General features: G+C 49.2%; 1 protein-coding gene across 1 annotated transcript; it reads left to right on the forward strand.

Moving 5' to 3' along the window:
* Positions 1-1,381: 1,381 nt before the first annotated feature.
* On the forward strand, positions 1,382-12,880 carry LOC104290404 (von Willebrand factor A domain-containing protein 5A-like). Its single transcript, XM_009889496.1, has 17 exons — positions 1,382-1,424; positions 2,805-3,052; positions 3,162-3,384; positions 3,747-3,889; positions 4,022-4,136; positions 4,315-4,442; positions 4,587-4,675; positions 4,932-5,076; positions 5,480-5,562; positions 6,044-6,158; positions 6,334-6,498; positions 6,776-6,879; positions 7,134-7,315; positions 7,475-7,681; positions 11,962-12,185; positions 12,501-12,624; positions 12,801-12,880. Exons 1-17 carry the CDS (start codon positions 1,382-1,384, stop codon positions 12,878-12,880), a joined length of 2,418 nt encoding a protein of 805 aa, XP_009887798.1.
* Positions 12,881-13,745: the final 865 nt, after the last annotated feature.

The raw sequence follows: 13,745 nt of genomic DNA on the forward strand, positions 1-13,745 counted from the left end.
GATGGAGGTGAGGCTGACCAGCCTGTAGTTTCCTAGGTCCTCCTTCTTGCCCTTTTTGAAGACTGGAGTGACATTTGCTTTCCTCCAGTCATCAGGCTCCTCTCCTGTTCTCCACGATCTCGCAAAGATGATGGGGAGTGGTTTCACAATAACATTCACCAGCTCCCTCAGCACTTGAGTGCATCCCATCTGGGCCCATGGATTTGTGGGTGCCAGGTTTGCCTAAATGATCTCTAACCAGATCCACGTCAATCAAGGGAGAGTCTTCCTTATTCCAGGCTCCGTCTCCTACCTCCACGGTCTGGAGTTCCTGAGGGCCAGCCTTAGCAGTAAAGATCAAAGCAAAGCAGGCTCATGTTGAATCATCAGTGTCTGATATCATTTTAGATGTCCTGTCATTTCCAAGGTAGATGCGTGTTGCAAATACATATAGCACAAGACCTATGGGAGACAGCTAGATTGGATTTCCTCACCTTTGCAAGAAATACTCACTTGTGCTAGGACTCCTCGCTGCAAATGGCCCTCCTGTCTAATGTTTTGACAGCAGTGTAAAGGGTCTATTCAGTATTGGAAGAGTTCAGATCACTGACCACCGACCTGTACGCAGATGTGTGTTTTTAGATACCTTTCTTTAGGTGCCTAATTGACAGATTAATCACAAACCAGGCACTTTTTATCATCCTCTCCCTCACATTCCACACACTGCATGCGCTCATCAATTCCTCCAACAGCTTCCTGCACTTCCTTGGATGTGCATCCATGTATCCCAACTACAAATTCATTCATCCATTCCCCTCCCTGCTTCCCCATACATTCACTTTTTTCTGCCACTCACTCCTACTGCCACTAAATACAGCCTTTTCCAACTATCCAACTACTCCACTCTCCTCATACAAATCCATGCATTCCTCCACCGATGCTTCCAGACCATGCTTCTCCTACTCTGTCTTTCTGCCTCTCTGCCCATTTCTAACTGTATCAACATTGGTACTCGTGTCTTGCAGGTGCAGTTATCACTCAGGCCCAAACTCATACTGTGCCTTGTGTCTCAGGCTTTGACCCACCATTGCTCCCATCTTCCCTGTACTCTAGTCTGAATTAAGCAGCACCCCCCATTGAACCAACAGGCAATTTTGACACCTGCAATTCCCATCCCGGGCCTGTCTCCTACTAATCTGCTACGAGGCTGGTGAGAGAAGCAAAAAGGATCCTGAGGTGGGATGTGAGGAAGTGAAGAGTCATCTTGGCCCATGTATGTTGGGGGGAGCTCCAGATCTTGGAGTAAGAGAAGATGGAGGTGCCGACTTTTTTCCCACAAGGTCCTCACAGCTCACTTTATGCTCCTTCCCACACAGAAGCTGTCTTTATCCAAAGAGTCAAGATGAGGAAAAGCGGCATCCTGTGCAAAAAGTATATGTGTAGAGGTGAGTTGGGGCCATAAAGGTGGTATCTGTGAGAAGTGGGGAAGTTTTTAACTGGGAGAGCAATGTGGGAAAGAACTGATTTCTTGGGTCATTGATAGGGAGGCACATCTCACCATGTTCTGGGAACACAGGGCCATGGCCTGTAGTCAGTCTTCACCTTTTCTGCTTGACATAGAAAAAGATGTTTTTGTAAGTGTGATTCATCTCACCCATAGTGCTGAAGGCTTTTCAGGGAAACTATCACAACGTGGGAGATGATGCAGAAGCAATGTCTACTACTGTGGGATGGGGGGCAATACTCCTCAGTGCTATGGTATTGCATCACCTCTACTGTGGTGCTAAACCATCCCCTACTGAATTGTGTTGTGATACCTAGGTACATTGCTTGACTGGTGAGTTGCATCATCCCTTCCAGGTGAACTATACCATCTTCTGTATACCATCCTCTTCCAAGACATTATAACCCCTGTGAAGGTCTTATACCTCTCTTTGGCTAAGCATCACTATATTCCTACTGCAGTGTTATGCCATTCTTGACTAAGACACTACAACACATTTTACCGTCAGGTTTGGCATACCACCGATGCCAAACCTTGCCGTAATACAAGATGCTCTTCATCTCAAAACGAGGGCCAAGGTATGGAGAAGGTTGCCTTTCCATGGGCTGGTGTCATAGCAGGGAGAGAGGTCATCAAATTCAGACCTACGCATTGTTGACCTCAAATAAACCATACGCTCCAGGTATGACAGGTGAGAAAGGGAGGTCAGCAAGAAACATCTCCACTGCTCGCAATGAAAAGGAGATGAGGCAACGCCCTGTGACTCTGCCTTTGATGCCATGCTAAGTGCCCTTGGTATGGTCGCCCATTCCTTTCCAGTAGTCCAAAATGAGTAGTGTATCTGCTTATGCTAAAAATCAAGCCCATCTCTTTGGAGCATTAGTCTCAAAGCAGGTGATGGCACCTGCTTCTATCTTGGAGATATGGTCAGAAAGTTTGAGGAGTTGCAGGGCACCTCCTGCCATTTGCATGAACCTCTGTTGTGGGACTGTCTCACGCTATGTGCTGGGGGACAGGCGGACTCCTATCAATGTCGTGGTAGGCCTGAGCAAAGACGAAGCATGGCACATTTAAGGCAATCTGAGGGCACAGCTTGTCATGTGTGTTGGACAGAAAGGAGCTTAGAAAGGTGGGGAACTGTGGTCTAAGGGAAACGTGTTGATAGCCTCAAGGACCTTTCACTGCTATTTGTCAGCTTCTGCAACTGGTATTTTTGTGGCAGGTTTGGACACACAACTGTTTCCCACAACAAGCAGACACCTCAAATTTAAAGTTTCCCACGTGCAACCAGGGAGTCTGAAAGCTGTTGTGTCTTCCTCAGGCTTCTTCCAGAGGGGAATATGGTTCTTCTCTTCTTGTCCTGAAATGGAGCTGGAAACTGTGACAGTAAATGTAACCATCCAGGACTTTGTGGCCGACGTGGTGTCTGAGCTGTTTTTCCGCAATATGCAGCAAGTCTCTAAGGAGACCATGTTCATATTTCCTGTGGACTCTAGTACTGTTGTACACACCTTCTATGCTACCATGGGGGACACTCGCATTGAAGCAATGCTCTGGGAGAAGGAGGAGGTACTGGGCCTGTGGTGGGAGGGGGTCAGCAGATTGGGATGAAGGGTGGAGGTGATAGAGGGGAATCCTGTGGAGACCTCAGTGACATGTTTTTCTCCCTCTGTGGCAGGCCCAGCAGCTGTGCAAAGCCACTTCAGGCATGGAGAATTTAAGATACCTGCAGAACCAGTGGGATCTTTGGGGTCCTGTGTTTGCTTGTTTCTTGGGGACCCTGCCTCCTAACAGGGAAGTGGCCATCAGACTGTGCTATGTCCAGGAGCTGCCAATGCAGTCTGATGGAGCTGCCCAGTTTTGCTGGCCACACGAGCTGTTCCCCTGCAGAAAAGACATTAGTGAGTGATCCCCCAGGTGCATCCCCCAGGGAGAAACACATCGCTCCCCAGCATCCCTTCTGGGGGGAACCCCTATACCTGCACATGTATCTCACTGGGAGAGTCTGACTATTCCGCCTTGCACCTCACAGTCAGGAACACCACGGGTCTCTGACAGCAAGACATCCCCACAGATCCCTGTGCAAACCACAGTGTGAGCCTACAGATTCACCACCACCATCCCCCCCTCCACCAACCACCGCAGTGAGGGATGTCTCAGATGCCACATTTCCCCCCTACCAACAACAGACAGTGCCCCACCATAGCTGTCTACTGCCCTAGGGGCTCTTCTTTCACCTTCTCACACCTCTTTCTCACTGCAGGGTGGATTTATTCTTCTGAGGAGATGTCTGAAAACCTGCACTTCAGCATCTGTCTGAAGTCAGCTCATGGTGTGTCCCATATGGCCATTAACACCAGCTCCACCCCTCTGCAATACACTACTCCAGATCAAACATCTGCTCAGGTACAGCCTTCCCAGATGCTAGAGTCCCAAAGGAGAAGAGGAGGGAAGTGTCTGCAGCCTGCTGGTGCTCCTTAGGACTCCTCAATCCTTTTATTGGCTTCTCTCCCCTCGCCACACCCTACTTGTCCTCAGGTATCCTTGAAATTGCCACCCTGGATGCAGGACGATCTGAACTTGCTGGTGTATTATAGAGGGTCTCACGCTCTCAGTGCTGTGGTGGAGAGGAGAGATCCCAAAGCCCCACCTGGTGAGTGAAGAGGGTGGAAGTGGGCATTAACGAGAGGGTGCCAGGGGAGACTGGGGGAGTCTGAGGGGCTTTTCAGGCCATAGGTCAGAGCTGAGGGCTATGTGGAGGACAAAAGCAAAGAGACGGGGAAGCGGGCTCCAGCTTAAAAGTCTTCCTTGTTTCCCCCGACACACTCCAGGCTCTCTACTGGGAGACCCTGTGGTGATGGTGACACTGATGCCCAGCATTCCTGAGGTGGAGTCCAATCCTTGCCATCCTGGGGAATTTCTCTTTCTCATGGACTGCAGCCTATTCAAAGATGCACAGGTACCACCGGAGGACGTCTTCAGGGGGAATTTTCCACACGGGTCATGCCCAGCTGCTGGGGATAGAGGCCAGCTGCTTCACATAGGCAGCTGTTCTGCCTGGCTTCTCCACCTGAGCTCTGCCCATCCCTCCATCTGTCTCCAGAACACACTGCTCTTCCTCCTCAAGAGTTTGCCCCTGGGCTGTTACTTCAACATCTACAGTTTTGGGGCCACTTTCAAAGCCTTCTATCTGTGAGTTGGGGGTGATGATGGGGCTGGGCCAAGGGGTAAGTAGAGCATGATTTTTATAAGTGCAACTATGGGACAAGCTTTTGCTCAAAGGCAGTTACGGGGCAGGATCTGTTGGGAGAAGCGAAAGGGTAAGTCCTCTTTTCAGGGTGCTTCCGTAGCACTGTCAGTGAGATAGGGCTTTTCTAGGGAGTGGTCATGTGAGGGTAGCCGTGAGCCAGGTTCTCTCCCCCCTGACACTCTGCATGCCCTCCCACAGGCAGAGTGTGGAATACACGCAGGAAAGCATGGACAATGCACTGGGGCGCATCTCCTCCATCTGCCCTGACCTGGGGGGTTGTGACCTGTTGGGCCTGCTAAGGTCTATCTACAGCACTCCTCTCCTTCATGGGCACCCCCGCCAGGTATCAGAGGCCAAATGGTTACGGGGAGGGGAATGAGTGTGAACGATGGGGTAAAGGTAGACTGCAGGGTGAGCCAGTCTGCTGCTGTTTGTACCGGGAGTTGGCATGTGGACGGTGGTCCTCATGACAAAAAGGGACACAGTCTTTGGGATGGGCAGCATGGGAGGGAATTTTCCTGCACTTGGGGAAGGTGGATCTTCCTTGTGGGGTGCCCCTTTAAGCTAAGAGGTGACCTGGTGTTAATGAAAGGAGACATACAATCTCTGTTCCTGTTTCCAGGCCAGTGGGTGCAAGAGAGTAAGGGAGCAAACTGGGAAGGCTTCTTGCATTTTAGAAGGACATCTTTCCCCTATATAGGGTGCCCAGCCCTGGCAATCTTTGTTTCCCATCCTCTCTCCCTCAGCTTTTCATCTTCATCCAAAGGAAGATCTCCAGTGAAGAGGAAGCTGTCATGGCTGAGGTCTACCGCTACCGGGACCACCACCGGTAATGGAGAAGCCCTGTTGCTGTCCCCTAATGTACTAATTCCCAACCTTCCTCTCCCCTTGACTGTCAGAATCCTTCAAACATTCTTCCAGACCCTAGTCTGCCACAGATCTTCTCTTTACCTCAATGGAACTTCAGCAAAAATGCCCACAGACACTTCCCTTACCTCACAAAGACTGCCTATACTTTTCATCTAGTGAACCTCCTGTCCTAATCTTTCCCTGCTCTTCTCAGCACTTTTCCTCTTCATCCTCACCCCGCAATACATTAATGTTGTCTTTGGGCCCAAAATCCATTCTCATGATCTCCCCGTCCAGCAGGCAACGTCTCTCACCCCAGAGTGAATGGGAAAACTGGGTTGGTTTAATTTCTATGATTAGAAGCATGCTTACCTCTCCAGACTTTGCCCGTTGTACCACTCTCGTTCTTCGTGCCTCCCACCTTTGTCCTGTCACTAACCTCCCCCTGTTTTCCTGTACAGGTGTTTCTGTTTTCCTACTAACAGTTGTGACAGCTTCAACCTTTCCCAGGCCATGGCCCTGGAGACCAAAGGTGAATGTGTGTGCATCCACTCTAGGATGGACATGACATCTGAGGTAACTACCCAGGTACCCCTCTGCTCTATTCAGTACCTACCATGGCTCTCCTAGATGTGCAAAGCAATCCAGATACCGCCATCCACTCAAACCCAGAGACCCCCCTGAAACTTCCCTGCTGCCTAGAAATGGGAGGGAACCGAAGTGGTCTGTGCTCTCTGCTTTCCCTTACCAGGCAGTGAGATGTCTACAGCGGGCTTTGCAGCCTCTGGCAAGTGGGATCTCACTACGCTGGGAACTTCCACCTGGCCTGGAGGTGTCAGTGATCAGAAAAGCTCCTGAGATGATCTTCCAGGGACATCAGAGCTCCATCTATGCCCAGATCCATGGGCAAGCAGAGGTGAGAGTGATCCCAGAACCATATGCACTGGGACAGGGTTTTCTGGAAGGTAAAGAACCCACTCCCTGTTTCACCTTCCCAGCACTCAGAGTCCTTCACCTCCACTAGACCTGAGAGAGACCACAATTAGGGCTCTGTGAAGGCCCTTCTTTCCCCCGGAGACACCACTGCTGCTGCTCCAACCAGGGACATCTACTACCTTAGTAGAGTGGGGGGGAACCTAGGTAGTGCCTTGCAGATGACCATTTCTGTCTGACTCTTTCCCTTGTGCCACCAGGATCCAGAGGTGGGTGAGGGAGCTGTGACTCTTCAGTACCATGTCGGCAGCCAGTCCTTTGATTATACCCTCAGGTTCTCACTGTCCCCATCAGCAGACAACAGGTGAGAGAGTAATACACTTGCCCATGAGGCAGAGTGACATGGCAAGGTCTGGAGGAGGGACAGCAGGTGTCCTTTTCTTGCATCCTTCCGGCTGTAGCCTGAGGTGGGAAGAGAATCTGAGCATCCAGTGTTCCCCTCTTGTCCCCTCTGCCCTGATCTGGGTGACCATTGCGCCACTGCCCCCTCCTCTTTACTCCACGTGTCCTATGCCCCTCTCCAAGGTGGAACCAAGGACTAACTCCCTGCCCCTGCAGGCTGCCTGTGCACCGCATGGCCATGATGCACCTGCTGTGGAAACTGGCCTGGGAGGGGACACGCAGGACAGAGAATGGCATCTGGCACAGTGCAGTTAAGTCCAGCCTCAGCCTAGGGGTCCAGTCCCCCTTCACATCCAGTGTGGCAGTACGCATGAAACAGAGGGATGCCGGGCACCATGGTAAGGCCAGAAACAGCCATAGAACTGGGAGGGGAAAGCAGAACTTGTTGTTCTGATGCCTCCTCACCATCCACAGCTTCTCTCTTCTGGACCTGACCGCCCTTTGCCTATCTCTAATACCCCTGAGTCTAACTCCCATCCTTCTGCTTCTCTCCCCAGATTCTTTGCCTCCAGACTCCTCCATGTTTTTCTCTTCCTCTTGCAACTTGGTTCCCTGCCAGCTGCTCTGGTTGCGTGGCTTCAGGCCTGTGTGGTTCAAGTCTACCAAGTTTTGGATGGTCCAGAAGTGTCAGCTCTTCCTTGAGAAATTCGATTGCAAAACCCCTGACACTGAGGCACTCACTCAGCTTTCAGCATCCTGTAAAGGTAAGGAGAAACTTCTCAGCCGGGCAGTCTCAAAAGCTGTTAGTCTAGGGTTGAACTCCCCTTTCAGCACTTATCTTCTCACCAGACTTCTTGGTTGTCATTGTGCTGGGGACGGATGGAGTGACAGAGAAAGTAAACTCCTACGTCAACTCTGGGCTGGAAACTAAGAAACAAATGCCTTAGTACTTCTCTGAAGTAATCTTATCCTTGTCTTCAACTGTCCTTAAATCTATACCCAAACACTGTTTCTCATAAAAAATCTGCAGGAAGCTTTAGCTTTATCCTCATACAGTTCAGCAAAAAAAGAGCCAGCTAGCACAGTGGTTTCCAGGCTTCCTTTTCTTCCACATTTCTGCTTGTCCAGAGCTCATCTTCTGATCACCAAGGATCACCTGCTGGGAAATTCTTGTGATTCCTGTTGACAAGGAGTGTTAACTTCTGTGGACTTGTGCTGCAGTCATCTCTAATGGTCAGCTTCTGTTGTCTGTTTCCTAATTAAGGGGTGTCTCTGCTTGCCATTTTCAAGAAACTTTTAATGGTGGGAGAAGGTGTCAAGCACTTTTTCAGCTGGTGTTGCTGCATAGCAGGTATGCAAGAACATAGAGCTAGCTAACAGAGACATTGCAACTGTGCCCTCCTCTGTGGGAGGTATGTCATGGTCAAGGCTCAGACTTGTTAACTGGAGGAGCTAGAAGGAAGAAGTTAGCAGACTGCACACCGTCAGGGTGAATGAAGGGGAGATTGTCCTGGTCTTTATGAAAAGCCTGCACAGAAAAAAGCCTGAGTTATGTGAAGCAAGAAGAATGGGACATCTGGAGGATGCAGTCAAAATGGGGAAAGGTGGCTTGTGGCTTCTGACAGCGGGGGGAAGGCTCCTGCTCAACCTGCAGACCTGCAACTTCAGACTAGGTATAGTGCCTGGGCACTGGTGAGGCCAAACAAAACCTGTCAAGGGAGGTATCTAGACCCAGCTGAGCCTAAACCTAGTGTCCAAGCAGATAGGAAAGGCGTGTGATGGTTACTGGAAATTGTCTCCTGCAGGGAGTGGACATACCCAGCTGCCAACCCAACCTCACGCTTCAGGATGCTCATCAGAGGTTGGGACTGAAGAGGCTGCAGACAGGCCAAGGCTGGTCTGTCCCTTGGACTATTACCCGTTGCTGGTCTTTCATGTGGACAGCAATGACACTACAAGGGATATCCTGGAGAATATCATGTGTGATTATAGAGCCCTGTGGGAGATGATGGAGAGTGTGGCAGTCCACATGGTGTTCTTCAGTCCTTGCAGTGAAAGGGAAAGGATTGGTAGAAATGAACTCATCCTGCAGGTCAACAAGTGACTGGTGTCACAGGCAGGACTTTTACTACCGTGGCTGCAGGACCATCTCTGAGGAACAAGGCTTACTGAAAAGGAACAGGAACAGGTGACAGGTCAGCACAGGTGATGTTGATCCAGCAGATAAAGGAGAGGAGGTAGATGAAGCCGTCTTTAGGCAGCTGGAGAACACCTCACAGTCAAAGATCATACTCCTGGACAGTTTTAACAAACCTCAGTATCTACTTGAAAGGCAGTTTTTCTGAGTGCAAGAAACCGAGGAGGTTGCTGTTATGCACTGGACCCTATTTTGTGTAGCAGGTGCTTGATGAAGAAGGGCAGCCTTAGCTGCAGCAACCATGAGGCTGGAGTTTATGATCCTGAGAGGAAAGAGCAAGACAAACAGCAGAATTACAAATCATGCACTTCAGAAGAACAGATTTTGCCTTGTTCAGTATCCTGTGGGAAACTCTTGTGGACGGCAAAGGGTCCAACATAGCTAGTTGATCTTCCAGGACCCAATGCTCTGAAATGCAGGGGACTCAGTGACAAAGGATGTGGAAAAGGCAGTCATAGTCCCAAATATTTTGGGCTCAGTTTTAACTGGTAAGGTTTTCCCTTAGGTCTACCATATCTCGGAGTGTCCCAGCAGAGTCTGTGTGAGTGAAGTAGTACCCACAGTAGAAGATAGTTAGGAATCATACAGGCTTGTTAGACCTAACAAGTTCCTGGCATTGGGTGCATCCAAGAGGGCTAAAACAGCAAGGCTGATGCCACTGCAAGGCAGTGACTCTATCATCTTCCAAAGATCTTGGCAATTGGGTGAGGTTCCTGATGACTGGAAAATAGTCAGACATGTCACCCATCTTCAAGGAGAAGAAGAATAAGAATTCAGGGACCTATAGGCTGGTCAGCCTCCCCTGAGTCCCTAGGAAGGATATGAAGCAAATTGTCTTAGAAGGACCATACTGTATCGGTTTTTCAGAAGTAAATCATGCCTGACCAACCTTACTGCTTTTTTGGATCCAATAACTGGCACTGTGGACAAGAGAAGGGCCTTTGACAGTCTCACAAAGTCTCCTTATCATCAGATTGATGAGATATTGGCTGGGTTAAGTGATGAATAACGCTGGTGGAAAATTGGCTAGACTGTTGGGCTCAAAGAGCAGTTATCAGCAGTTCAGAGTCCAGCTGGTGGCCAATAGCCAGTGCCATTCCAGAGGGATGTCTCATGGTAACAGTACTGTTTAACATCTTCTTTAGTGACCTGGACATGAATGGACAGAGTGCACTCCTAGCAAGTTTATGAACAACACCAAACTGGGAACAGTAGCTGTGTGGTCAGGACAGTGGAGGGCAGGGACAGGCTGGAGAAACGGCCTGACAGGAACCACATGACATTCAATAAAAACAAATGCAAAGTCTTGCATCAGGAACGGAATAACCCTATGTAACAATACTGGCCCAGGACACACACACACAAGGAAGCAGCTCTACAGAAAAGGATCTTAGGGTCCTAGCAGACAACTAGTTGAACAGAAGTCAGCGGCATGCCCTTGCAACAAAGCAAGCCAACCACATCCTGGGCTGTATTAGCATGAGTGTAGCCACTAGTTGCAGGCAGGTGATCCTCCCTGTTCATCATCCTTTGCTACCCTGCATCCTGGGGTATCATATCTAGCTTCTGCTTCCATTACAAGAAAGGTGTTGACATCCTGGAATGGATCTAGTGGAGGGCTGCACGTGGCATGCTAGGAGAGGCTAAGCATTGGGCTTGTTCACCTTTAAGAAGAGGATACCTTATTTCTGTCTACAACCAGCTGACTGGAGGAAAACAGCGCACAGCATTAGGATAAGAGGTGACAGACACAAGTAGGAACAAAGGAAATTCTGAATGGGTTTGAGGAATTTTTTTTTTTTTTTTTAAAATCATAAGGGTGGTCAAAACCCAGTGGAATCTCCATCCTTAGCACTGTTCAAGACTTGACTAGACAGGTACCTGAGAGAGCTGTTTGAATGAGACCTGCTTTAAGTAGGGATTTGGACTAGATGACTTCCAGAGGTCCCTTCCAACCCTGTATACCTTTAGACCAGCCGTAAACAAGCCCTAGTTCTGCCCCAACTACTCTGTGCCCGAGTGGTTCCTTTTCCTGCCCATAGATACCATAAAACTCAGTCAAAGAAAACCTCTAAGACTTGTTTGAAAGTTTTAGAAGGCAGGCATTCTTTATTGCAGTGCTGGATGCACAGAGTATTGCTCCTCCTAGAGTGCATGCTATGTGTTGCTTCACACACAGCTTATATACAGAAAGACTGTAGAAGATAAGGGTGAAACTTCTCAAGGCCTTTAGGCCTACTCAAGCTATGCATACAAAAGACTGTAGAAGATAAGAGGAATTTCCCAAGGCGTTTAGGCCTAGTGTATCACTGTAAAAGCTCTTAAATCTGCTCTGGAACTGAGCCGTGCCTGGGACTATAATGCCCCATCGGCTGTGCTTGCCACTCCCTCACCTTAACTCTCTTGTGATCCAGTTGTGTTGTGGCTCCAAAGAAGTGTTATGTCCTGGAATGTGGAAAGGAAGAGCTCATGCTGAGGCTGGTGGGTTTGAGGGTGGACGATAGACCCCTGTGGGCCTAAACGGTGCACATGAGCCATAATGGGGGAAGCATCAGGAAGGAGTAAAATTAGTGATACTCATGGAGGAATTAAGGGTGTTCAGAGAGAATGATGCTGAGTGAACTAGAGCACATGGGGCAGATTTTAGGATGCTTCTGAGGGACAGGGAAGATCTGCAGATGCTCTGGGAGGTCTGGAAAAAGTTTAGGATGTTTGTGGAGGACTGGGAAAAATTGGGAAAGGCCAGAGAGGATGGCGGACAGCCAAGTATAGCTGGCAAAGGCAGAATTTAAGCTTACAAGCCATTGCCTATCTCATACTACCTGTGTGAATGTTTCTGTCTTCCAGATGGGGAGCATCCTCTTGAAGAGCAGGCAATGGAAGAACCACCAGCATTTAACAAGAGTTGGGACTGGACAATTTCACCACTGTCAACAAGACTCTGTGACTTCTCTGGGCTCAGGGTAGTGGTGGCACTCCAGAAAGCAAATGGCTCCTGGGCCCTCACCGCAGCCCTGGCCTTTGCCTTGGGGCTCAGCAAGGCTGATGTTGAGGGACAAAGGCCCAGTGAGGTAAGCAGATCAGGGGCAGGAGCAGGGAACTGTCATGAGCTGAACCTTCCTCTGCTCTAAGTTTCCAGTCTGAGCTGAACTGAAAGGAAGAGATCAAAGCAGTTGGGATATAGAGCCTCTTCACTCGTGGAAGGGGGGTTGTGGGGGTTGTGGGGAAGAATCAGCAGAGATACTAGGGAACTTCCCAATTTTGAGGATTTCAGAGGCTCACAGATTTTCTGTGTATGTGTGGAGGTCTTACCTCTTCCACGTACTGGGTTAGGTTTGATTCTTCTTTTCCTTTCTGCCCCCTGACTGTTCTGGTTTCCTCGACAGGATGTGCCACCAGATGCCTGGGCCACAGTTTTGACCTTAGTCTGGTTGCACCAGTATAAATGGAAGGTATCTTGGTCAGAGCTTCTGGAGGCCAAAGCTTGTAGGTGGCTGCAGGACCAAGCTGGTAAGAAGATTTTGTTGGGAGGAGTCATGCTCTGGGCCTTCCCCACTAAATCCACAGCTGACACCTGTTGACCCATGTCCCTCTTTCCCAGTGCTCCTGCAGGGCAGTCTGTCAATACACACTGCCTTCTCTTACTGAGCTGTGGTCCCCCTTCTGCTTTTTCTCTCTGCTTGCAGACGTCCAGCTGGATGAATGTGTGAAGGCGGCAAACTCCCTGTTAGGGTGCTTTGTGGAGCCCACCATCTTCAGGATTTGAACTTACCCCGCTGCTGGGTGTGCGGAAGAAGCTGGGTGGGAACATAGCCAGGACAGCTGACCCAAACTGGCCAAAGGGATATTCCGTATCATCAACATCATGCCCTTGTGGGAGTGAGTGAGTGGCTGGGTGGGTGCTTAGATGCTCTGCGGGACCAACCCACTGCAACTGACTTGTTTACACGTATTCTCTCTGCCATAATATGAGAGTTTCCATTGGATTATGGAAAATAACCCTAACTACATATACTAAACCTTGCCTCATTTTTCCACATTCTGCATCTCTCTGTCTATCTCTCTACCTGTCTATCTATCTATTTCCTGACCTTACCTACCTATGTACCTTTCTTTCAGTTTTTTATAGAAATGTAAAACCAATGTTATTTGGTTTTGCAGGCATTGATTTACTCACCCTCAGAAGCTAGAGGATTTTGTTTGTTTGTTTTTAAAGAAGGGTTTGTCAAATAAAGGGGTGGATTTCCTTCTGTCACTGTAGGGCCTACCATAGATCCCCAGGGCCATTTCTGCTGTTCTGAGGTGTCTGAAACACCTGACAGATAGGAAGCAGGATATAAAGGACCAATTTTCTGAGGTGGCAGGTGGAGAGTGAACGGAATACCACATGGCATGGAATTCAGTTGCCTAAATATGGATGTTCTAGGATTTTCAAGTGTATTGGTTTACACGGCAAGGTTTTGGTAGCAGTGGGGCTTCAGGGGTGACCTCTGCTGGAAAAGGCTGCCCCATGCCAGTTACAGATGGTTCCAGAACAGGCCCACCGCTAGCCAAAGATGAGCCAATCAGCAAAGCTGGTGGCATCCCTTTAAAAACATATTTAATAAAAGCTAAAAAATACCACACAGGCA

This window comes from Charadrius vociferus, unplaced genomic scaffold (assembly GCF_000708025.1).
Source record: "Charadrius vociferus isolate BGI_N301 unplaced genomic scaffold, ASM70802v2 scaffold527, whole genome shotgun sequence".
In the NCBI taxonomy this organism is placed as follows: Eukaryota; Metazoa; Chordata; class Aves; order Charadriiformes; family Charadriidae; genus Charadrius; species Charadrius vociferus.

Excerpts from the sequence above, each read along its gene's own strand:
- LOC104290404 (XM_009889496.1), top strand. The coding sequence starts at position 1,382 with ATGAGGAAAAGCGGCATCCTGTGCAAAAAGTATATGTGTAGAG. Across the intron at positions 5,077-5,479 it reads TTCATGGGCACCCCCGCCAG|CTTTTCATCTTCATCCAAAG; the intron begins GTATCAGAGGCC and ends TCTCTCCCTCAG. Across the intron at positions 7,682-11,961 it reads GCTTTCAGCATCCTGTAAAG|ATGGGGAGCATCCTCTTGAA; the intron begins GTAAGGAGAAAC and ends TCTGTCTTCCAG.